Consider the following 23469-nt stretch of genomic DNA (forward strand, 5'->3'; position numbering starts at 1 on the left):
AGGAACCAACCAATGCCAAGTAATGCTTCAAGTACAGACAATGCTTGCTGTTCACAGATCTATGACAGTTTTTAGCCTGAGAAAGGCTCCTAGATTTGAATATTTTGACCTCCAAATTTCAACTCCAAGGCACAAGAACATGTGTGTATGTCCTTCTTGCATATACCTATGCTTCAATGATGCCAAAACACATAATGTCAGAGAGCTTTAGTGTGTCAAACATGACTAAGTACATGCTGTCCAGTCAATGTACAACAATTCAACCCTCATTCTAGATCTGTAAAATTGTTCACACAGCTAAATGATGAGCTCAACATCAAGCATTTGATGATTAGATGCTCTCAACACATTCCAAAGGTGTGTGCACAAGCAATAGAGCACTTTAGTAAGCTCCCAATGTATGATTTGCAGGCAGGACAGGAGGCTGCCTCAGCAGGCGCAATCACACAATTCAGGCCAACAACTTCTTCTTCTTGCTTTTGATGATGATGATGGTCATGAGCAATACTATAGTGCTCAAATAGGCCTTGGAAAGCCCCCCAACAAGCTTTGATTAACTATTGGATGAATGGAAGCCACACAAGTTTGGTTCATACCTTCACAGAAGCTCAATAGCAGCCTGCTCTTTCAAATGATCCACATTATCTCCAAGATCTAAGGTTAGCTCAACTATTGCTATGCTTTAGAGAGCCCATCCATGATTGCTCTGATACCATATTGAAAGAGAGGGAGAGACACAGAGTGGTGCAGAACCATGAGCCTTAACTCATCATCTTCATCTTCTTCACTATTCCATTATTCGACTACTAACTGAAAGAGAGTGTATTACACTAGGTTTCACTAACCATCATCTAACTATGGTTAGCTCTTGACTTATTAATGTCATACACATGCTCAATTGTATCTAGTTGGTGTCGGTTATTCACACACATAAAGAGGTGCTCTAGCTGGTGTCAATTAGTCACACACATAAAGAGATATGGGTGGAGCTTGAAATTTTAACACAGAGTTCCTTTCGGGCCAGGTTCTGTACCCCTACAGAGTCATAAATAGCAAGGGAGGGTCAACTCACTATCATCTTGCTATCTTGTCCGAATTCAGCCTTTTCCTCAGTTGGAATATACATGGCAGAGCTAGTGTTCTAAAAACACCAGGGTATGATATGCATGGCTGAATCAAGATTTTGATATTTCCATGATATGCAGGAATTGGAAGGTAAAATGCATGTAAATGAGGATGAGAAAGGTTTATCTATAGTAATCAATGACTCACTGATTTACTATGCTCACCTTTTACCAATTTCTTGGGTATTCTCAATAGATTGAATCAGCAAAAGACCCCAAAGTTAGAGGTTAAGCAATCCATTAGCAAAATTGAAAGGAAATTGTATGGTTAATGCTATGGACTGATCAATTAAACAATGCAAAGAGTAATGATAGACCTCAATTTCAACGGGCTGATTCATCAATCAATTCATGCTTGGGATTCAAGATTCAATACCTCAATAATTGAGTATTATGGTTCATTCAATCAATGCTGAGGTTGGAGCTCAATGCAAGAGTACTTTGCTTAACCTCTCCTTCAGCAATAGAAAATGCAACAACAATTGGATGAGGAATTGGAGAGATTAAAGAAGAGTAATAGAAGTACATCTTTCAATGATTGAAGAAGAAGATGTTGCTTGAGTCAAAAACTTCAGCCATAAAGGTTGATAGACCGTCTTCTTGAATTTAACAAATGATCAAGAGAAGAATAGACTCCATAATCCCACACATGAGCTCCAAATATGATCCAAGAATGATGTCTAGATCAAGTCTTCAGCTCCAATGAGTAGTATAGATGAAAATCCCTTGAATTTGAAGCCTCTTTGATGGAGATTTCAAAGAAATTCTTCAACCCCTGTCATACTTGTAGTTCAAGAAAAGGTTGGCCTTGCTTGGATTCTTCAAGATCTTTAATACTTGAAGCAAAAGAGAGGTCCCTAGAGTGATTTAGAGCAAAAGCCGCATGAAATGGAAGAGAATAATCCAAGAACTTGATGCCTAAAGCTTGCTACCCTATTTTGACTCCATAGCCAATTATCCTTGAAGCTTCGAGTCCATGTTGGTCCCTTGAGTGTTGAGGAAGCTCCATGAAGCTTGATAGAGTAAAAGCCCTTTGATCTCTTCAAGAAATTTCATTGTTTTCATAAAGTCTGCCATAGCCAAGGTTTAGGAGATCAAGAATGATCATGAGAGTGAGAAGTATCCCTGTGTGCTTGTTGTGAAGCTTGAGGAGTCAATGTAGAATCTTGCTTCAGCTTATATAGCCTAATTTTTCATCTTCATAAGGGAGTGTGTTGTCAACACAAACAACACAAAAAACATACTCCCCTACTTCACAATGAGAAGTAGTCAAAGCAAGCTTAAGACTACTCTATGGAGAGATTATACCTCAAAGATTTCAACCATGGAAGTTACTTGAACCATTGAGAGGCCTAGAAGAAAGGAGAAGCCAAGATCCACCATGAAAGCTTGAGGAAAGCTTGAGAGAAAGAGGAAAGAGAAGCTTGCTCCAAAAAGTAACCAAGGTTTAACTCTTGTAATCCCTGTTTAGACTCTAGTTAGGGTCAAAATCCTTCAAAATGGGTCTCCATTTGACCACAACCTGTTATTTTGGCCAAGAACCTCCATCTTCCTCAAGATCTCCTTCAAGAAATCTCCACAATTAATCCCAACTTGTTGTAGAGAACCCTGACTAGTCACGGTTTAAACTGTACCAAACCCTATGACCAAATCTTGGTACTCCAGTTACCTGCTACCTGTACACCTGTGACTAAATTCTCCATGGAATTGACTCTTCCCATGGATCAAAGTCCATGCTTTGATACCAATGAAATGAAGGTTTCCTCTTCAATGGAAATTAAACAAAAACTAACAAGAAATACTAAACAACAAGAAATGCTGAGAACCATAGCTTGCCACTTACCTTGATGATTTGCCTTAATAACGAACCTTCAATAATCCCCAAAATTTGATGCTATGTCCTTCAAAACAATGCCATCCTTTATTAATATCTCCTCCAACAACAAAAGCCAGCTCCTCTCACCTATACTGGTCGTTCTTGAATGTCTTGTAGCAACCCTCCTCACTTTTTTTCCTTCAACCAAATGTTCAATTAGCCCCTCAAAATCGACAACCATCCTCCTCTAAATATTTATCCTCAAACACAATTGCTTTCCAAATTGCTTTTAGATTTCAAAAGTTTTTTAAAGCTTAAAAACCTGAACAAGTTTCTCATATTAGTCTTTATAATCTTTTTCCATGTATTGCTTTCTACAATTCTTAAGGTTTGAGTATAGACCCATCTCGGTCATCTTTAACATATCCAAGAATGTCTTTATCTTGAAAACAATAAGGATTTCCAACATTCAATATAGACAAAGTAATACACCACATTATAGAATCAATGTCAAGACTGCTAAAATTCTTCAATAAAGCCAAAAAAATCCTTCATCTCCGAATAGTTGGAAAAAACAAGTTCCTTGTGTCTGACTTACAGGCTAAACTATGCTTGCTTCACTTCACTGAGATAACATTTTGAACTTCTTGTCTAAGGTTGATCTAGTTTTCACAACAATGCTTGACATATTCAGCCCTCCCCCTAGTTTGCAAACATTTATGTGCAGCGATCCACCTGGATCAAAGACATAAATAATCTGACCCTCATCGTGATAGCGAATAAAGAAGTTTTGTCAAGTACCTAGATCAAACACAAAGGTAATTCTGCTCTCATCAAATTTCTCTATAAAGCAAACTTTTGGAACTCCTAGATCAAACACATAGATAACATCCTCTTCATCCCATGCAAGATACTCCTATAGGCCTGAAGATAAAATAGAAAATCCATATAACTCATATGCATAAAATTTTTGTAGTCTGGTATCTCGAGAAATATGCTTTATCCAATGCAAATCCATAATAATAACCTCATCATCTCATAAACTCAAATCCTTGCCTCCAAATATCATATTCACTTCCTCAAAACTTGCAAGCTTTACCAACAACCACACATCCAAATAAGAAAGCCTACATATAAACCAATCAGCATGATCTCTTACTTTGACTTGGACTCCTCAATGCAATAGGTATGTTTCCTCCTCATATTCCATATAATTTCCTTTACAAGAGGTAAATCCAAAGACTTGATCAAGTATTCTTCCTCGATACCCTGTAGACCATGCATTGCTACATACATCCAACAATTTCTTTGCCAAAGGCTAGGAATAGCCTCCTCTATCTACAAACCTTGGTCTTCTTTAATAGATACATCTTGCACTACTTTATCTAATAATAATATTGTACCAGCATCTTCATACTCATAAGCATACTCTACTAGATGAGAGCCTCCACTAGAAATATCCATAGCAAGTTCCCTCCCAGAACTATCATTAGCTGAAAACATACCCTGCAAATACAAGTCATAAAATATATCGACATCCAAAGTAGAGGAAAAGATAACAAGTGGGCATTCTACTCCATGCATATCACTTTGTATCGGCTTTTGACATAGAACAAAATCATTATCAACATCACTTCCCAAACTATCCAAAAATATCTTCTCAATACTAGAAGCATCAACCAACTCCAAGGAGTACTCTTCAAGAATCCCCTTATCCTCTAGTATACAAGACAAATGCTCTTGTCTATTTCCTTTAACAACCAACTCTACACCCAACTCATCACCACAATCATCATGGAACACCTCAACATGATGACTCTCAACATCACTCAATAGTTCACCAAATCCCAAAGAAACACCATCATCCTCCTTGCAAACCAAAGAGTCCAAACCAATATTAGTAGACAAAACACCTCCTATATCACCACAAGATGTAGGAGACTCTTGGAAGCCCTCCTCCTCTTCTCTATCACTATCATAAATTGTCACTCCAGCAAAAAAAATTAAGCTTTCTCCAAAGCTAAAGAATAATCCACCAATGTGGATATTTCCCTCTCATCCAGACATACAAATGCCTTCTCTTCAACATACTCATCATTGCTTTGTGGATATACTCCAAATGCCAAATCATGTACCTTTTGCCAAAACGGATCCAATACATCCACATAGTCCTCATAATAGCATTCCATCTCTCTAATGTCATTGAGTCGAAGCTAGTACAATCCTTAAAACTTTCTATATGATTGGTCACTCATGCTAGAACCTACATGACGAATAAAGAAGAAGCTCTGTATAACCAAGAGAGACTTTCCCACAATTGCTGAGAATATAATCTAGAACACAATTGATAAATTACAAGGCATAATCCTTGAACCGTTTTAAGGAAAAAGTCACCATATCTTCTTCACCCACAATATCAAACATACACATACATTGCTCCATATAATCCACCCAAGCATAAACATCTTTGTCCAATCTCTTGTGAAATGTCCCCATGTCAGTAACCAATAATTGCAAAGAAATATCACCAAACCACTTTCGGTGCTCCTCACGGGTGTGGGGGCACCAAAAATAATGTATCGTGAGCAATGAGCAAGAATAAATCTTTCACACAACCCAATACATGCAAGAAAAAGGAGTGTTGGTATAAGTTATGGCTTAGTGTGATGTCTTTAAAACTCAGAAAATTCAATTGCTTCTATCCAAACAAATCTTTCTAGAATGCATGAAACTCAATGTTTTGATGTGCACCCCCCTAACTCCTCCACTCATTCAACCAAATAAAATATCACCTCGCTATTAGAGATATAGTAGAATACATGTATCCCATTAAAAAGTGCTAGATGAAAAAAAAAGAGATCCTTTTGCTCACATCCAAAGTTTTGAATACAACATGTGCAAGGCAATAAAATCACACATAAAAAAGGATCCAAGAATATAAGACTTGATAACAAGAACCTCATGGAGTCCCTCGTCAAGTTACTCCTAGCATGCCCTCACGTGTTTGAAGAGGCCATCCATAGCTATAGTCTTCAACACAGTAGCAATTCCAATGACGTTGACTTATACTCAAATGATATTCTATTATCACACATTAGTTTCATTTATTTTCAAATGCTCAAATACTTGAAACATGCAAATTTTGACGGATGAAACTTCTTCAAGGATGATGTGATCAATCGGCGTTATCGATTTGCACCTTAATCAAGCCTTACATCCAATATAGTCTTCTCAAAAATGTAGCCGCCTTGAACACTATGAAAATCTACTCCACGACCAGATTGCAATTTTTAAGATTTATCCAATTCTCCCCCCGAATAAGAGCTAAGCCTCATACTTACTCCTTAAGCTTTATTTTTTTTGTTCAATATAACTTATCAACCCCAATTTTCTATATGAAACAAGATCTTTGCAAATGCTGCCACCCTTGTTGGACACTTCTAATCATTCATCTTCGAAAATTAGAAATTATTGAGCTTAAGCCATCAAGTTATCAAATAAGGTATTTGCAAATGTTGCAACCCTTTTTGGACTTTTCTAAACCAGCACTTTCATGTTGACAACCACCATAGTATTTAACCTTGATGATTTGCCTTGATAATGAACCTTCAATACTTCCCAAAATTTGACGTTATGTCCTTCAAAACAATGCCACCCTTAATTGATATCTCCTCCAATGGCAAAATCCAGCTCCTCTTAGTTATACCGATCGTTCTTGAATGTCCTTTGGTAGCCCACATATCTAGAACACAACTGATAACTTCCAAGGCATAATCCTTGAATCATTTCAAGGAAAAATTCACCATATCTTCATCACCTACAATATCAAACATACACATACATTGCTCCACATAATCTACCCAAGCATAAACACCTTTGTCCAATCTCTTGTGAAATGTCGCCATGTCTGTAACCAATAACTGCAAAGAAATAGCACCAAACCACTTTCAATGCTCCTCAAGGGTGTGGGGGCATAAAAAATAATGTATTGTGAGCAATGAGAGAGAATAAATCTCTCACACAACCCAATACATGCAAGAAAAAAGGAGTGTCGGTATAAGTTATAGCTTAGTGAATGCCTTTAAAACTCTAAAAATTCTATTGCTTTTATCCAAAAAACTATTTATAGAATGCATGAAACTCAATGTTTTGATGTGCATCCCCCTAACTCCACCCATTCAACCAAATAAAATATCACCTCGCAATTAGAGACCTAGTATAATACATGTATCCCATTAAAATGTGCTAGATGAAAAAAAAGAGATCCTTTTGCTCACATCCCAAAAGTTTTGAATACAACATGTTCAAGGCAATAAAATCACACATAAAAAAGGATCCAAGAATATAAGACTTGATAACAAGCACCTCATGGAGCCCCTTGTGAAGTAACTCGTAGCATTCCCTCAGGTGTCTGAAGAGGCCTTAAGCAATTGAGCTATGAAACAAGGTCTTTGCAAATGTTGCCACCCTTGTTGGACTCTTCTAATCATTCATATTCAAAAATTAGAAAATATTGAGCTTAAGCCATCGAGCTATCAAACAAGGTCTTCACAAATGTTGCCACCCTTGTTGGACTCTTCTAATCCAGCACTTCCACGTTGATGACCACCATAACCTTGATAATTTGCCTTGATAACGAACCTTCAATACTTCCCAAAATTTGATATTATGTCCTTCAAAATAGTGCCACCCTTTATTGATGTCTTCTCCAAGAGCAAAAGCCAGCTCCTCTTAGTTATACCAGTTGTTCTTGAACGCCCTTTGGTAGCCCTCCTTGTGATTTTTCATTCGACCAAATATTAAATCAGCCCCTCAAAAATCGACAACCTTTTAGCTTTCAAACATTTTTTAAAGCTTAAAAACCTCAACGAGTTTCTCTTATTAGTTTTTAGCTTTTTCCATGTACTGCTTTCTATAGTTCTTAAGGTTTGAGTATACATCCATCTTGGTCACCTTCAACATATCCAATATGTCTTTATCTTGAAAACAATAAGGATTTCCAACATTCAATATAGACCAAGTAATACCACCAAATTATAGAATCAATGTCAAAAGTACTAAAATTCTTCAATCAAGCTGAAAAAATCCTTCACCTCCAAATACTTGAAAAAAACGAGTTCCTTGTGTGTCATGCTTACGAGTTGAATGGTGCTTGCTTCACCTCATTGAGATAACATTTCAAACTTGTTTGAAGTAGATCCAGTTTCACAAAAAATGCATGACAATGAACTTAAGACCTCTAAAACATAAACCATAACTCTAATGATAAAGAAGTGTATCAAAATATTAAATCTCAGTTAACGCAAGGTAAAACAAAATTAAAATTGACTTGTCATGTTTTCTATAGCAAACCAGTAATTGTACTAAATAAAAATTTCTATAATTAACAACGTTAACTAGTTTACTTGATGGATGCTCGATGGAGATATCGATGTTCAATGTTTTCTACTTTGGTTGCCTCTACACATAAGAAGCTTACCTCTACTTGTATATACCTTACGAGATAATTATATCTAGGCTTAAAAGACATCACACTTGTCTCTTTATTAATCTTTTTCTATTTCCCTTGATTTCTTCTTTATTTAATCTTGTTTTGCCCTAATCTCCTTATCTCTTTCTCTTTCTCTTCTAAAGAAAACAAATAAGCCAAGAAAGTGATCAAACTATAAGCTTTCATCCCTTTCTCTCTTTTTTTGAAGCAACCAAACCATAATATTATATGTCTTTCTGTTTCTATCTCTTGCTTACGTACAAAATTCATGATTAAGAAACTAAATTGACAATAACAAAGTACATTGTTATTTTCTTTATTTCTCTTGAATTCACACACACATTTTAACTCTCTCACTCAAATCTATCACAACAAAGCTTAAAATGTGGGTTTTTCATGTATATATATATGCAAAAAACAACAAACTCCATCTTGAAGCCATGGCTTTTCTCAATGATAGTGTGGAGAAGACAAAGTGCTTAAAAATGAAGCAAATAAAGAATCCAAAAAATTGAGAATTATGGAGAGGATGAGCTCTTACCATTGTGTTTTTGTTCAACTTCACTCTAGCTCGCTCTTGGTACACGTATCCTTGTAAATTATACATATAAAAGAAAAGTTTTGCTTGAAGGGTAAATTTAAAGTGCATTGATAACTATGTCAGAATGCATGCTACAATATGTGCCAATACTTACGCTTGAATATGGGATGGTATCCTTAATTGGAATATGTGTGAGAATATTCAACCATGTATTATTGATTGATATATCGATACAATTATTAGGGTAATTTTAACATAGGAAATACTGACTGTATCGAGCATAGCCTTTTTTTTTTGCAGTTTCGTTAGAAACTCTTGTTAGTATACTTGCGATTTGATGTAGTCCAATAGTTTGCTAGATTCTACCAATCCTCTTCTCAATCTTTGGAGAGTTGCGATGTGCTTGCATTTCATTAATTGTAGAGATAAAAGATGTTGTCATAATCCACTCCTTGATTTGCTGGTTTCTTGTTATTCTTAAGGCTGGATCTCATTAACTAGAGCTTTTTGAGGAGATTTTCATTGTGGTCCTTTAACTTAACCTAGACGGATTTCCAATCTCCCTCCACTCTCTCTCTACTCTCTCTACTCTCTTTGTCTCTCACTCTTTCGACTTTTTTCTCTCTCCCCTGTCTATTGTCTACTCTCTCTTTCACTTTACAATTGATTTACTAGTTTTATAATTATAACTAATTAATTTTATATTTTTTATTTCATAGTTAATCACTATTTTAAACCAAATTATAAATCAAAATTTTAAAATAACAAAGTATCAATTTTCAAGCGCATGCTTGTACCTAGCATATGTCGAATGAAGATTGACCGTGTTGCCTAATTGGAACACAATCACCCTTATTCCAATGATATTACTAAATTATATGCCCTACACATGCACCCATCCACCCACCCACACATCCACCCAGCCCATAAGAACACACAAAAAAGGGAAAAATTTTACTATCTACAATATACAATGCACTTAGGTGAGTTAATCTATCTTAAATGACACAAAGAAGAGGAAAACTAAAACAAAAAATGCAATAGGGTTTATGGACTTTCTTTAAGCTAGATCGTATCATCAAAATGAAGAAAGGAAACCCATGGTTGTAAGTATTTTCTACTAGTGTTGGAATATGTTTTGCCGTTTTGGTTAGCCAATATTTTAAATGGGATTAGTATAAGCACTTGTATTTACATGTGGAAATATTGGCGATTATAATGTGCGCACCTTTTTCAAAGCTCATATTGGTGCTTATAGCCATGTCCCATTTTTTAAAAGGAAAATGCTTGAGAAACTAGTGTTGAAATTCTCCTCATCTCTTATAGTGTTCATTGTCACTAAAAACATTGAATGATATACAAAACTTGGTCTCATAAGTGATACTTGTAGTAACACTCTTGTCCATTGCTTAAATGATGTTGCAAATTTGAATTTGAAATTCATAACAAAATCTACGTCAAACATCATGCGAACAACTCCCACCCATTTTTTCCCAAATTTCAAATGTTGCAATGTGCTCTACAACCTTGTGGTGGACTCATGATCCATATAGCAAGCGAACCAAGGAGGAAGTGGGGACGATTAGCTCATAAGAACCACCATTGTATAGTCACTCATCAAGAGAAGCTACTTCCAACATGGAATAGAAGTGCAAGCCTACTGTTGCAAAAATGGGGATGATAGCACTATTGATAATATGATTTTGGTGGTACATATATGATATGGGTGTCAAGACAACTAGATTATTATTGCTAAGGGTTTGTATATTAAAGAATTTTGTTTAATTGTTTCTAGACAATGGGAACACTTCTTTAAATAGTTTTGTCCAAGTGTGCATAAGAAAGATATTGGGTGTTTATGTGAGAGCATTGCAAAACTGGGAAGTAGCACCCTAACAACTACTTTCTATGTTTGGTTGAGTAATGGATGCAGACCTCACTAATCATTAGCAATGAAGACTTGCATATGTTTGTGGCCTTCTAAACAAGAGTGCAAGATAGTTGTGTCAAATATTTAGCTAGAATATTTGAATACGTACTCTAAGCCTTGAGTAGGATAGAAGCAAACATATGATTGACTAACTATGATATTAATGACTCTAAGCCTTGAGTAGGTTCCGCCCTGCCTGGCTTTTCACCCGTTTAGATTGTATCTACTCGAGTATAGAAGACCATCTTTTCGCAACATTGTCGGATGAGATGGAGCCAATATGCAAGGTGGTGTCAATGACTCTTCTCTATTCACCTTCACCTCAGAGGTTGTCTGGTGTTCTCAAATTTCCACCTGACTACGCTATATTTATTCGATGAAAGAAGCTCATCTTTTAGTAAGATTGGCTGATGGGATCGGGCCAATATGGAAGGTGCCACTATGGAAGGTGCCACTATGGAAGGTGCATGGCAGGAGAGTGGCATGCTTATCCAGAGGGAACGTCGCCCTCGAGGATACTGGGAGACGCGGCGGCAGCGCCGAGTCGAAACGAGAATATCACGCGCGGTCACGTCGAGGCCAGGGCAGGGGCCGCTCGCCTATAAGTATGGTCGAGGCCTCAGCTATTTTGCCTGCATACCGGCTAGTGCGAGGCTTCCCGTACAATAGCTCCTGTTAGCTTGTGTGTAGTTGGTGGTGATAATCAATATGGCGGCTCGTGTGTTTTTGTTGGGAGCACTGTTGGTGCTGTTGGTGATAGTGAGTGAAGTGTCGGCGACGTCCCGCGGTCGAGAGGAGGAGCGACGTCGGGAGGAAGAGGAGAGGGAGCGGGAGAGGAGGAGAGGGGAAGGGTCGAGGGAGGAGTGGCACGCGAGGCTGCGGGCGTGCGACAATTTCTTCAGGCAGCAACGGCGAGAGGTGGAGGAGGAAAGAGAGTCGTCGCCGTATTACAATTCGTATTTGTCATGGAGGTCGGTTGAGGGGAGAGGGGTGACGCAGCAGCAGCCGTCCCGCGCGTGCTGCGAGGCCGTGGAGCGCATCCCCTCGCAGGACCGCTGCTACGCCTTCCAGCAGGCTTACGGAGGCGGCGAGCGCCGCCGTCGTTATGAAGAGGAGGACGTCTGGGCGCAGCGACGAGAAGAGGAGCCGGAGCAGCAGCGGAGAACCATGACCGCCCAGATGTCCTCTCGCCTCCTCCAGCAGTGCAACCTTCGCCCTCGCGAATGCCGTGCAAGGTCGTCCCGAGGTATGTTGTCTAAATGATGCATTGCCCGTCATTTTATTTTATATATCAGCAGTCTGTTATAATCTATATCTATTTTAGATGCATTGCCCGTCATTTTATATATGAACCTAGTAGATTCCGTCATTTAAACCTAACATAATCTATACCTATTTCGTTTGTGCCACAAGTTCTCTCTCATCGGTTTATAATTGTATATTGTCTCTCTTATAATTGTGTGCGTTATTTGCCATGATCGAATGGCATATGAACATAAAGGATATGATCTAATTGATATGCATTATTTGCGATGATCGAATGGCACATGAACATAATGGATATGATCTAATATATCAATTATTCTCTCTTGTAATTGTCTCTGCTATTTATTTGCCATGATTGAATGGCATATGAATGCAATGGATATGATCTAATATATAAATTATATTCTCTTAAGATGATCTAATACATCAATTATGGATATGATTTAATATATAAATTATATTCTCTTAATTTGTGATGATTGAATGTCATATGAATGTTTGATCTAATAATATATCAATTATTTAAGTCGATGTTAGAATCATGGTTAGATTCAAATCTAATAATATATCAATTATTTAAGTCGATGTTAGAATCATGGTTAGATTCAAATCTAGAGCTTATGTACTACTATTAGTTTTTTGAGAATATTTTGTCCTTGTTGGGTACCTTGACTTACATTTGACAATAGTTTGCGCGTCCTTAGTGTATTTGTCTTCGAGTACCTAAATTGGAAGTTTTGAAGTATTGGTTGTATAGATACTGTGTGATCGAATGTAGATTTGGACCTAATATAATATACTGCTACAAAACATGTCCGCTAGCTTGAATTGACCTACATTTGACAATAGTTTGCGCTTTCTTAGTGTATTTGTCTTCGAGTACCTAAATTGGAAGTTTTGAAGTACTGGTTGTATAGATACTGTGTGATCGAATGTAGATTTGGACCCTAATATATACTGCTACAAAACATGTCCTTTAGCTTGAATCGAACTTTGTGATCGTTCAACATAATATTATCGCTATATTGTCAACCAGCTTGAATTGAACTGTTTGATCCAATGCAAGTATTAACTGAATATATATATAGCTACTAAATATAATATTATTGTTATATTGTCAGCTAGCTTGTTATATCTCTAACCTTCGTTGTTATATTGCTACTAAATATAATATTATTGTTATATTGTCAACTAGCTTGTTATATCTCTAACCTTCGTATATTGTGATTTTATCTTTTGAGTTATATTATGGGCAATACGATGGATTACTAATTCTTAATGCACTGCTTGTATTTGTTTGCAGAAGTGCTCATGGATGATTCTTATTGGTGGTAGAGAAGTGGGCCACCTTTGCAACAACATGCGCAACTAGGATTGTTGCCGCTACTCAGTGCTCTCCCATTGATCGATGGGTGTGCCATTTTAAACAAATAAACACCCCATGTAGGGTGTACTTTGTCCGATTAAAAAAATGTGAGGATGAAGAGGGGTTTGTGTGTGTATATAGGTTTTACCAAACATTCGTAAATATACAAGAAAGGATTTTGCTAAAAGGTTTTTGTTTGAGGTTGTTAAAAGGTTTTTGTTATTTTTATGAGCAGTTTCTTTTATTTGTAACTTCTACTCTCTATAGACTTTATAATATTAAGTTGTATCAATTGTGTGTGTCTAGTAATATTGTCGAAATTTGTATAAAAGGTTTTTGTAAATTTTTATCAGTAGCTTCTTTTATTTGCAACTTCTACTCCCTAGAGATTTTATAATAAAATTAAGTTGTATCAATCATAAATTTATATGAGCAACCACCATCGAATGTGTGCGAGACAGTTGCATATGCAACTAACCCGCATATGACTTTTCATCGAATTTTTATGAGATGATCGAATTTGCATGAGACGATCGAAATTTTATGAGATGATCGAAGATAACCACATGACTGGCTCTCCCATTTGCAGTTCAATGCATGAAAATAATGAGGATGAGTTCTAATTGCAACGACCAACGTTTTTGTTATATCCAAGTCTCATTACATTAAGCCAGCTCAAGTTGCATGACCTATGTGCTTTTTTAAGGGCGTCATGAAAGGTTGATATTGTAGGTCTAAACCATTTGTGCAAGTCTTTTAAGGTGCTATCGCAGTCTAAAATCATTTGTGCTTGTCATTTTTGGATTGACAATGGTTGTGTGTTTGTTGTTTATCCAAAGCCCATATGCATTTTGTGTGAGACCAACTCAACAAATTTTCATAATCTTATCCAAAGCCGATATGCATTTTGTGTGTGTGACGAACTCAACAATTTGTGAGTTAGAAAATTTCAACTGTGTGGTTGAGGTTGTTGACTCAACAAATTCATAACCCCATGATTGAGACTGCTGTATACCATCATGACAAACGATACTACCCAGCACAAACCCGCAAAAATGCTTGAATAAACAGCTTGCAACATGGACCCTATTGCGTGCTACCTAGTAATTAATTGATTGATTCGGGGGTAATCGTTTGATTTGTGGAGTGGTTTTTTAAATTGTTGGGATCTATGGAGAGACCTATCGAACCCTCCACTTTGTTAGAACCCTCCACTTTGTTAGACCTATGAACCCTCTTTCTTTAGTGTGTTTTATGTTCTTATCAAGAGTGGAGGGGTTTGATCACTTGATTTATGCCGAGGGAAATAGTTGAAATATTTAGAGGACGATTTTCAAGGGGTCGTGTGAATCATCTGAAGCATAGAAGACAATGGTCGATCTCTCCGTTAGAAGAAAAAAGTCAATATTAGAAGACCTAAATCTTTGTAGTTTTGGCCATTGTTTGTGATGGTTTTGAAAAATTGTCGTAGCATAATGAGCCTCTCCATATGGGGAAGGCAAAGAAGAGTGCCATTATAGGTAGTGATGCGTTGTTTTGAAAAACTGTTGAAGCATAATGAGCCTCTCCATTGTGGGGAAGGTAGCATAATGAGCCTCTCCATATGGGGAAGGCAAAGAAGAGTGCCATTATAGGTAGTGATGTTTTGAAGAATTGTTGAAGCATAATGAGCCTCTCCATTATGGGGAAGGCAAAGAAGAGTGCCATTCTAGGTAGGTGATACAAAGGGGGTGATACAAAGGGGGTTTGTAGCTACTTCTACATGAATCCCTTGAGAATCACTCACGCTTGAGTTTCATCCCACCCGTGAGAACCACTCACTTAAGAGTTTCTTCTTATTGTTAAGAAGCATGTCCATTAGCCAAGGCCAATGAATTACTCCAAAGGAGTAGTGGCACATGTATAGGGCAACTCAATGCTTGAAGCTCTTATTGGCTACTTCGTGAACCCCTAGAGATCACTCATGCATGTTGAGTTTGGGTAGTACTTGATCATCCCATTTTTAAGAAGCATGTCCGTTCAAGGCCAATGAATGTAACCCAAGGAGTTGTGGCACATGTATAGGGAGCTTAGTGCTTGAAGATCTCACTTCTTGAGGATGTGCTAAATGCCAAGGCCAATAGTGGCACACAAATGTTATATATAGGGTTGCTTCTTCAAGCTCACTGGATGTGCTGAACTTACAATTCATGAGGATGTGCTAAACCTAAAATGCCACTTCTATGTGAAACCCCTAGAGAATCACTCACACTCAGATTTCAGGAAGTACTAGTTGATTATCCCATTGTTAAGAAGTATATCCCCTTTGTTGTTAAGAACAATGAATTAATGAGTAGTGGCACACGAATGTCATATATGGGGCAACTCAAATTCTCACTTCTCAAGGATGTGCTAAAGCTACTGGATGGACTATCTTAGGTAAAAAGATCTCGGTGCTTGAAGCTCTCCCTTCTCTCAAGGATGTGTTGAAGCTATTGGATGGACTTTATCTCAAGCATGTGCTTAAGGCTAGATGTAGATGGAGTTTGGTTCAATTTTGGTGATTTGAGGCATCTCATTGTAATGTGTGCCAAAGATGTTTGTTAAGTCTTCTCTTAAACTGTCAAAGTTGTTATGGTGAAGTCAAATCTAGGGGAAGTGGGTGGAGTGGAATAGCACACTATATGTAGATGGAGTTTGATAAACAATGCATTCGAATGTGTGCCAAAGATGATTGTTAGTCAACAACTCTTGTCTCTGGAGTTGTCAAAGTTGTTACGGTGAAGTCACATTTAGGGGAAGAGGATGGAATGGAACCATTCCACTCCATTGGTACTCATAGCAAGACCTTATTTAGGGTTGGGGTCACACCAGCATAGTGGATGGGAAGGTAGACTTATAGTTCAATCACACACAAGCAGCAGAAGTTTAGGGAAGGAGAATCAAAAAAAATATTTAATGTCTTGTGTGTGAGCATGTAAAAGCTTTGTCAAAATATTTAATGTCTTATGTGTGAGCCATGTTAGAGCCTTGTGTGCTCGATTGGATTAGCCTTCTTTGTTAGGAGATGGAAGATCTTGTTCATTAGCGAATGGGAATCCTTAACCTTGCTAAAAAAATCTTAGAGCCCCCTTTTGAAGAGGTGCTTATAAGGGTTTTTGAGTATTTATGATGGCCCTACTCAACCCACCCCTTATAGTGCAACCATGTAGTTACACAGGGTGAGGGATGAGCTTTCTCCCACTAGTCCCAAGCAAGCACAACCTGGCCCATATTGTAGGGATAGTAGGAGATCTCAAAAATTTGGATTTGCATTAAAGAAACCAACCCCCCCCCCCCCCCCCCCCCCCCCCGCCCCAAAAAAAGAAGAGGTATGCCTTTCTCCCTTAGTACTAGTTGTCATCAAATGGTGTTTGTGATTGGGGTCTTTGTAAAATAGCCTTCTCTTCATGCAAAAGTTGGACATCATGTTGATTGCTCTTGTTTTACTATGTAATACTATGTAATTTCTTTGACATGGTGTTGTCTATTGTACCCTTCATTTCTAGCGTTGTCGAAGGGATTTGAAAGCCAAGTCGCGACCACAGAAGTCCTTGTTTAATTTCAGGATAGAAGATCCAACAAGCAAGAACAGGCTATTTAGGATAGTATGTCCATTCAGTTCACATTTGACAGGGACAGAATTTGCAGTCCTTATAACTCTTTGCTTCCATAATGCCTTTTCTGTAAACCAGGTCCTTTATCATTAAGCTTTCCCTGTTTCTTTGTAGATTATACAACATTTGACTCTAGCCATCAATCTTTAATATCAACATGTTTCTGTAACAGCAACAGCTCAGTAGTCTTTTGTTTGTAGTACAGAAAAAAAATTTCCATATGCTTCATCAGTTTCATACAGGACATAATCTGAATGACCTTTGCTTAGAAGTTATCCTTCATATAGAAAACAGTGGGAAGAACAGGGGAGGTAACAGTGGATGAATGTTTGAAATTGAGAAAAGCAAAAGAAGCAGATGACATTCTCTGATCTGTAAGGGATACTAGTAAATATCGAGCACAGGGCACATCTCTGCTGAAGACACTTCACTTATATCTACCAAGAGGGAATTGCAAAAAGTACTGGTATGTTTAAGCATAGGAGATTCTTCAGAAGGGAATCAATAGGCTTTCCACAGGTCATTTCAATTATAACACATGGATTTTTTTCTATTCATCAGTTTTCCATAGGACAGGCATGGCTAGTAGCAGTGATTGACTGTTCTTTCTCGAACTCTAGGCAGTTGAAATGGTTGAATTCTCTTCTTGGTAACTCAGATATGCCTCGACAAGGATTCCAAGGTTTTATCATAACGTGTTGAATAGCAGTCTCACCGGTGAAGAAGCTTTTCATAGAACAGCAAAGTCATGGCGATGGAAATCAAGAGGCAATCCTATGTTGATGGATGTTGATGAAAGCCACAGGAACAGAGCGAAGAAAAGGCAAGTTGCTATGCAAGAACAATTGTATAATAAGGCTACAAACGCGACGGAAAGAAAACAACTTCTGGGCCCTCGATTTGCAGGCTATGGAGATGAGATCAAGCAGCTGCTCCAGATCACGTCGCATTGGTTTTCAGTCGCTTTGGTTTTCCACGCTGAAAATATTTCAGACGGATCTGTTTAATTCAGAGTTGGTATTCCTGTGTATCAAAGTCCATAGCATCAACTTCCTCACCATTGTAAGTAGTGGAAAACGAGTGAATCACCAGGCCGGCAACCTCTGCCTGGCCATATTCAAGCCTTGAGTGCGTACTTTCTCCTGGGAAAGTACATTTCCTTTTTCTTCTGTTTCTCTGTTTTCATGTTTGCCTGATGCTTGGTAAGCCTGCGCCGAATAGCCCGAGTCTTCTTGGGGCGCAGATCAAGAGGCAATCGCTTTGCCTTTTTGTAAGCAGCACGAAGTGCAGCTTTCTGGTTTTGGGACAAGACTGTAAGAACCTAGGCAATAGAAAGCCTAACTACTTTGATTTTGGATAGCTTGTTAGGAGCACCACCGGTGACTTTGGCGACCCTCAGCAGAGCAAGCTCTGCCTTCAACTCCTTCAGCTGGCCCTGCAAGTTGGCTTTGCTCTTGGTGCGCAGTTCATGAACCTTGATCTTGGCCATTGCAAAGCCAGAACCGCGGCAGGAGCAGCGATGGAGGAAAGAGCCGTGTCGATAATACCTTCTGAGGGGAAAGAGTTGGTTGTGGGTCTTCCTCAACATATGCGTTTTTGTTTCCCTCCATTGCTCCTCCCTTCGATGACCGAGAGAGAACTTACATTAGCCACCATTGCTGAATTTTCCTGCGCCACCGAATCCTCTGTTTCTCCTTCTCGTTCCTCCTTTTTCCAGTAATTCCCTCCTTCTTTTTCTTTTGAAAAATCCATTTTTTTAGTCTCCTCCTTCCATGTTTTCTGCGCCTCCCTTTCCCAATTCCTCTCCAAAAGCGGCCCTTTCTTTTCTCCCCTTCCGACTAGTAAAGCAGCCCCCAAATTAGCTTTTTCTTGAAAATAGCCGACTAATTAGTGATATTTCGCACATATTCGGCTGCCCCATTCTCTATTGCATGTGGTTTCACATGCTTTCAAAGCTGTAGAGAACATGAACTCGTCTGGTTTCATGCCATGTTACTGCATTTTCTCGAAGAGTTTGAGAGCCAGTATCCCCTGCCCACGCTGAGCATACCCTGCAATAATTGAGCCCCAAGAGACATTATCTTGTTTAGGCAGTCGATTAAAACATTTCGTCCATCTTCCATCCTCCCACATTTCACATACATGTCAACCAGTGCATTGCCAATGGCCAAATCAGATACAACACTGTCCAGTGTCAGCTGAATAAATACTAGGTTCCCCTGCTCAATGGCTCCAATGTTGCCACAAGCTTTCAAACGAACCCTTGGTCACAATCAAAGTGGTCCATGAGATTGCATCTCGAGTCACCAATCTACCAAAATTCCTTATTCTTCTCTGTCTTCGGCATAAAATGAAAGAGAAAACATAACAACTAAGTATGTACAAAATTTTAAATCATACACACGACTTTTGGGTGGTTTACACACCTCGAATGCGCAGCAATACGACATCCACCCCCTCTAATCCTGCGCATCCTCCGGATGGGCCAACTACCCATGATCATTATCATCAAGATCCACAAATAGATCAATCTCTTCGTTATGCATTTTCGGTAGATCAACAAGATTATCTGTCATATCATCTGTTTCTTTCATTGGAGTTTCTTCTCGTTGCTCTTCTCTTGCAAATTCTTCCAATGCATAATCCTCATCATCTCTTTTCTTGAAAATCTTGATTCTTTTTCCAGCAATAGGCACTCTAAGCACTGTTCCATCCAATTCAGTCAGCTCATATGTTGCGTTATCAAAGACATGTCTGACTATGTACGGCCCAAACCATCTTTTCACCATCTTCCGAAGTGCAGTATGCTGATTTTCAAGACTGCTATCAAACACCAATACCCAATCTCCCTCTTCTATTGCTCTTGGCCGCAAGCGATGCCTACTGTCAAACCTGTCCTTATTCCTTAGTCTAGCAACCTTCAACCTGTCAATAGCTAGCTGAATATCCTCAGGTCTCCTCTCCAACTGTCGAATCCGAAGAGCTAAGAGCTCTTCTCTCGTCAAATCCTCCTGCCAAGGTAAAACTGACCAAGTCAAAGCACAAGTCTCAATCGGCATAACAGGTTTTTGACCATACATAAACTCTACAGGCATATATCCTGTGGTAACACTATGAGTCGTGCGATCAGGCCATAAAGCAAATGGTAGAAGTCTTGGCCATTCTCCAATCCGTCCTCTGCATGCTTTGGCTAATGCTTTCACTATCGACGGATGCCCTCTTTCACTCTTTCCATTTCCCTCTGGATTGTATGCTGTGGTTAGAGCCAATTTGATTCCTAGCTGAGAGAAAAACTCCCTAGCTTCATCTGCATCCAATTTACCATGATCCGCAGTGATCTTACCCACACAACCATACCTACAGAAAATTTCCTCCAATAAGAACTTACACACTGCACTAGTGGTCTTCGTTCTCAAAGATCTGCCCTCAACATGATTAGTAAGATCCTCTCTAGCCAAAACAATGTATCTCATCTGCCATAGACCCATAGGCATGGTAACCAAATCAACTACCCACTTATAATGAATGCATAGCGGATAGGTCGGATGAAGCTCATCTCGATGACGCACTACTGAATACATCTGGCAGTCTCTGCAAGTCTCAACAAAGTGAGAAACATCTCTATACATGCCTTTCCACCAATATTTCTCCTTGATTTTCTCATAAGTAGCCCATACTCCTCTATGACCAGCCCAAGGACTCTCATGAAACTCCCTGATCACCTGTAACTGTGTCTCTCTATCGCAGACAACCCGCAAAGGTAATCCGCCTCTTTTCTTCGGATGCTTCCAAAGAAATCCGTCCTTGAGAAAATAACCATAAGCTTTCCTTCTGATCTTCTTGAACTCTTCATTCGTCCATTCATCTCTTTTGTTTAGTGTACTAAGGTACCTGCCAATCTGCAACCAATCTCCAACATAAAGTTCTTCTATGAAAGCCACAATATCATAGACATGACAAACATGATCAACCATAGTGGCTGAAATTTTTGCATCATCCTCTTCTGCAAGTAGAGTCTCCTCATCATCATATCTGGCTCTAGACAATATATCTGCCACTGGATTATCCTTTCCTGCTATGTGTTTAAATTCCGGATTTAATGACTTGATGTATGCAATCCATCTCAACATGGCTATATCCGGAGTAGAGCAACTCGTGATCATACCAATCAATGGCAAGCAATCTGTCTCTACCACAACTGAAGCTCCAATAAAGTACTCCTTGTCACATTTGAGAGCCGTGACAATCCCCAATAACTCCCTCTTGATTTGCGGATATCTCCTCTGTCTCTCGTTTAGGACTTTCGCCCCAAACCGAATAGCATACCTATTTCCATCTACATCATCTTGACCCACAGCCCAACCTATGCCAATTGGACTAGTGTCAACTGTCAATACAATAGGCCTATCACAATTATAATCCGCTTTCCTGAGAGTAGGAGCATTTTGCAATAACTTCTTCAATTTCCGCATGGCTTTAGTGTGGCTCTCATCCCAATAGAATTTCTGCCCCTTTCGAAGCAGCTGATACAAACAATCTACTATGTGTGCAAAATGAGGTATCCAAATCATATAAAACACACAAGCACCAATGAATCTTTGTACCTCCGAAGTGGTAGAACAATACTCTGCAATCTTGCCTATAGCATTCACCTTATCAGGTGAGGGTTTCCTGCCATAATATCCACACATATGCCCAACAATGACAACCTCATTCACTCCAAAAACAGATTTTTGCCCTGAAAGTGTCAAGTTCACTTCTTCTAACCTGGCCAAAATCTTCTCACATGCTGAAATATGATCAGCCACAAAGTATCTGCATCCCTGCTCATTTAGGCTCTCATTCTTCTCTTCTTCTGCACACCCCTTAATGGGAACATCATCCAAGAAAGGCGTAGTAAGCTGAGGTATGTAATCACGAAGGACCTTATGCATGGCATTCATCATATGCGCAACAGAATTAGTGGCACCTTGAGGCAAGGTACACATCCTGACAAGCCCAATAGGAGTTCTCATGGTGGTTATGTCCTTGCTTTCCAAAGCCAGCTGAAACTGATCATATCCTGAATACAAATCACCCAAAGAATAGATGGCACGTCTAGCAAATGCCTCTGCAAACTCATCCACAACTGGACCTATACCAACATTCCTGATAGTAACTCTGCTCACTGGCTGCATGTCCTGAATAAATCGAAGAGTACCATTCTTCTTTGGAACTGTAAACCACCTGTTTGAGTATGGTGCAGATGAAGGCTCAAGGATTCCCATCCTGATTTTCTCATTCAATAAATCAATCAGCTTTGGCAAGTGTGCTTTAGGCACTAGAATAGGTCGGAGATTCCATGGGATATGAGGAATAGTAAAAATGACCATAGGAGCAACAATATCAGGATTCACACATCCAATCTCATGTGGCAAAAAAGCAAATCCCCTTCCATGATGCTCAAGCATATCCTGAAAGCATTGCTTTTCTATGGGTAACAAGAAATCACCATTTCCAATTTTCAATTTAGCAAGAGTCTCTGCTGAAAACTTATGACCAATATGCTCCGGATTCCTCAAAATTTGCTGTTTAGCAGCCCTCTCTATTTGCTGATCACTGTCAGATGGAAGCGGTACAGCAACCGGCTTCACCTTCTTATCCACAGTTTTGTATTTCGTGTCAACCCTGGCTTCATTATGCTCTTCTGCATTACATAAACCTTGCTGTAAATCAGCAATTCTGCACTCCAATGGCTGAATATTCTCAGCCCTCTGCTCTATGGATTGCATAGAAACAGCCCCAAACTCTGAATGCTGAAATATTTCAGTAGTAAACTCTGTTGGCTGAAAATTTTCAGCCCTCTGTCTCTCTGAAAGCTGATCATAACCAGCTGGAAACTCTGTTTGCTGAATTTCTTCAGCACTCAACACTCTTTGCTGAGTTACCTCAGCCTCTGACTCAATCTGTGACACAAAATCTGCAATTTCATGAAACATGTCCAGGGATTGCACTAATACATTACCATGGCAATTCAGCATATCAGTTTTCAGCATATCTCCCATCTCTGTCATCGTATCTGCACGAATCACACTGTCATACATCCCATCTATGTGCTCATCATCTTCCAAAATTCCTGCATTTTTCAAAATTTTCTCCTTCCTGCATATATACTGCCTGGCAGCTCTAGGCAATCTAGAAGTCTTCTGATAACTCATCGAACTGTTTGCTGAAATTCCAACAAAACCGGAGGAGAAAACACCGCTGCCAGGAGGCGAGAACTCCAATCTCCTCTGCTCTGTACCACCGTCGTCTCGCGAA

The 23469-nt window shown here is 38.9% G+C and overlaps 1 protein-coding gene and 1 pseudogene across 1 annotated transcript; one reads left to right on the plus strand and one right to left on the minus strand.

Annotated features, from left to right (window-relative positions):
• Window positions 1-11513: 11513 nt before the first annotated feature.
• Window positions 11514-13804, plus strand: LOC148036071 (uncharacterized). Its single transcript, XM_087679069.1, has 2 exons — window positions 11514-12148; window positions 13472-13804. The coding sequence occupies exons 1-2, from the start codon at window positions 11611-11613 to the stop codon at window positions 13501-13503; spliced, it is 570 nt and encodes a 189-aa protein (XP_087535195.1). The 5' UTR covers window positions 11514-11610; the 3' UTR covers window positions 13504-13804.
• A 4468-nt stretch (window positions 13805-18272) lies between these two features.
• LOC148036072 (large ribosomal subunit protein uL29y pseudogene) lies at window positions 18273-18710 on the minus strand (annotated as a pseudogene).
• Between the last annotated feature and the right edge of the window lie 4759 nt (window positions 18711-23469).

This window comes from Lygodium microphyllum, chromosome 5 (genome assembly GCF_053477565.2).
Source record: "Lygodium microphyllum isolate KBCC chromosome 5, Lygodium_microphyllum_v1.1.10, whole genome shotgun sequence".
Taxonomy (NCBI): Eukaryota; Viridiplantae; Streptophyta; class Polypodiopsida; order Schizaeales; family Lygodiaceae; genus Lygodium; species Lygodium microphyllum.

Coding starts and splice junctions, on each gene's coding strand:
- LOC148036071 (XM_087679069.1), top strand. CDS start 11,611: ATGGCGGCTCGTGTGTTTTTGTTGGGAGCACTGTTGGTGCTGTTGGTG. Junction 12,149..13,471: donor CCGTGCAAGGTCGTCCCGAG/GTATGTTGTCTA, acceptor ATTTGTTTGCAG/AAGTGCTCATGGATGATTCT.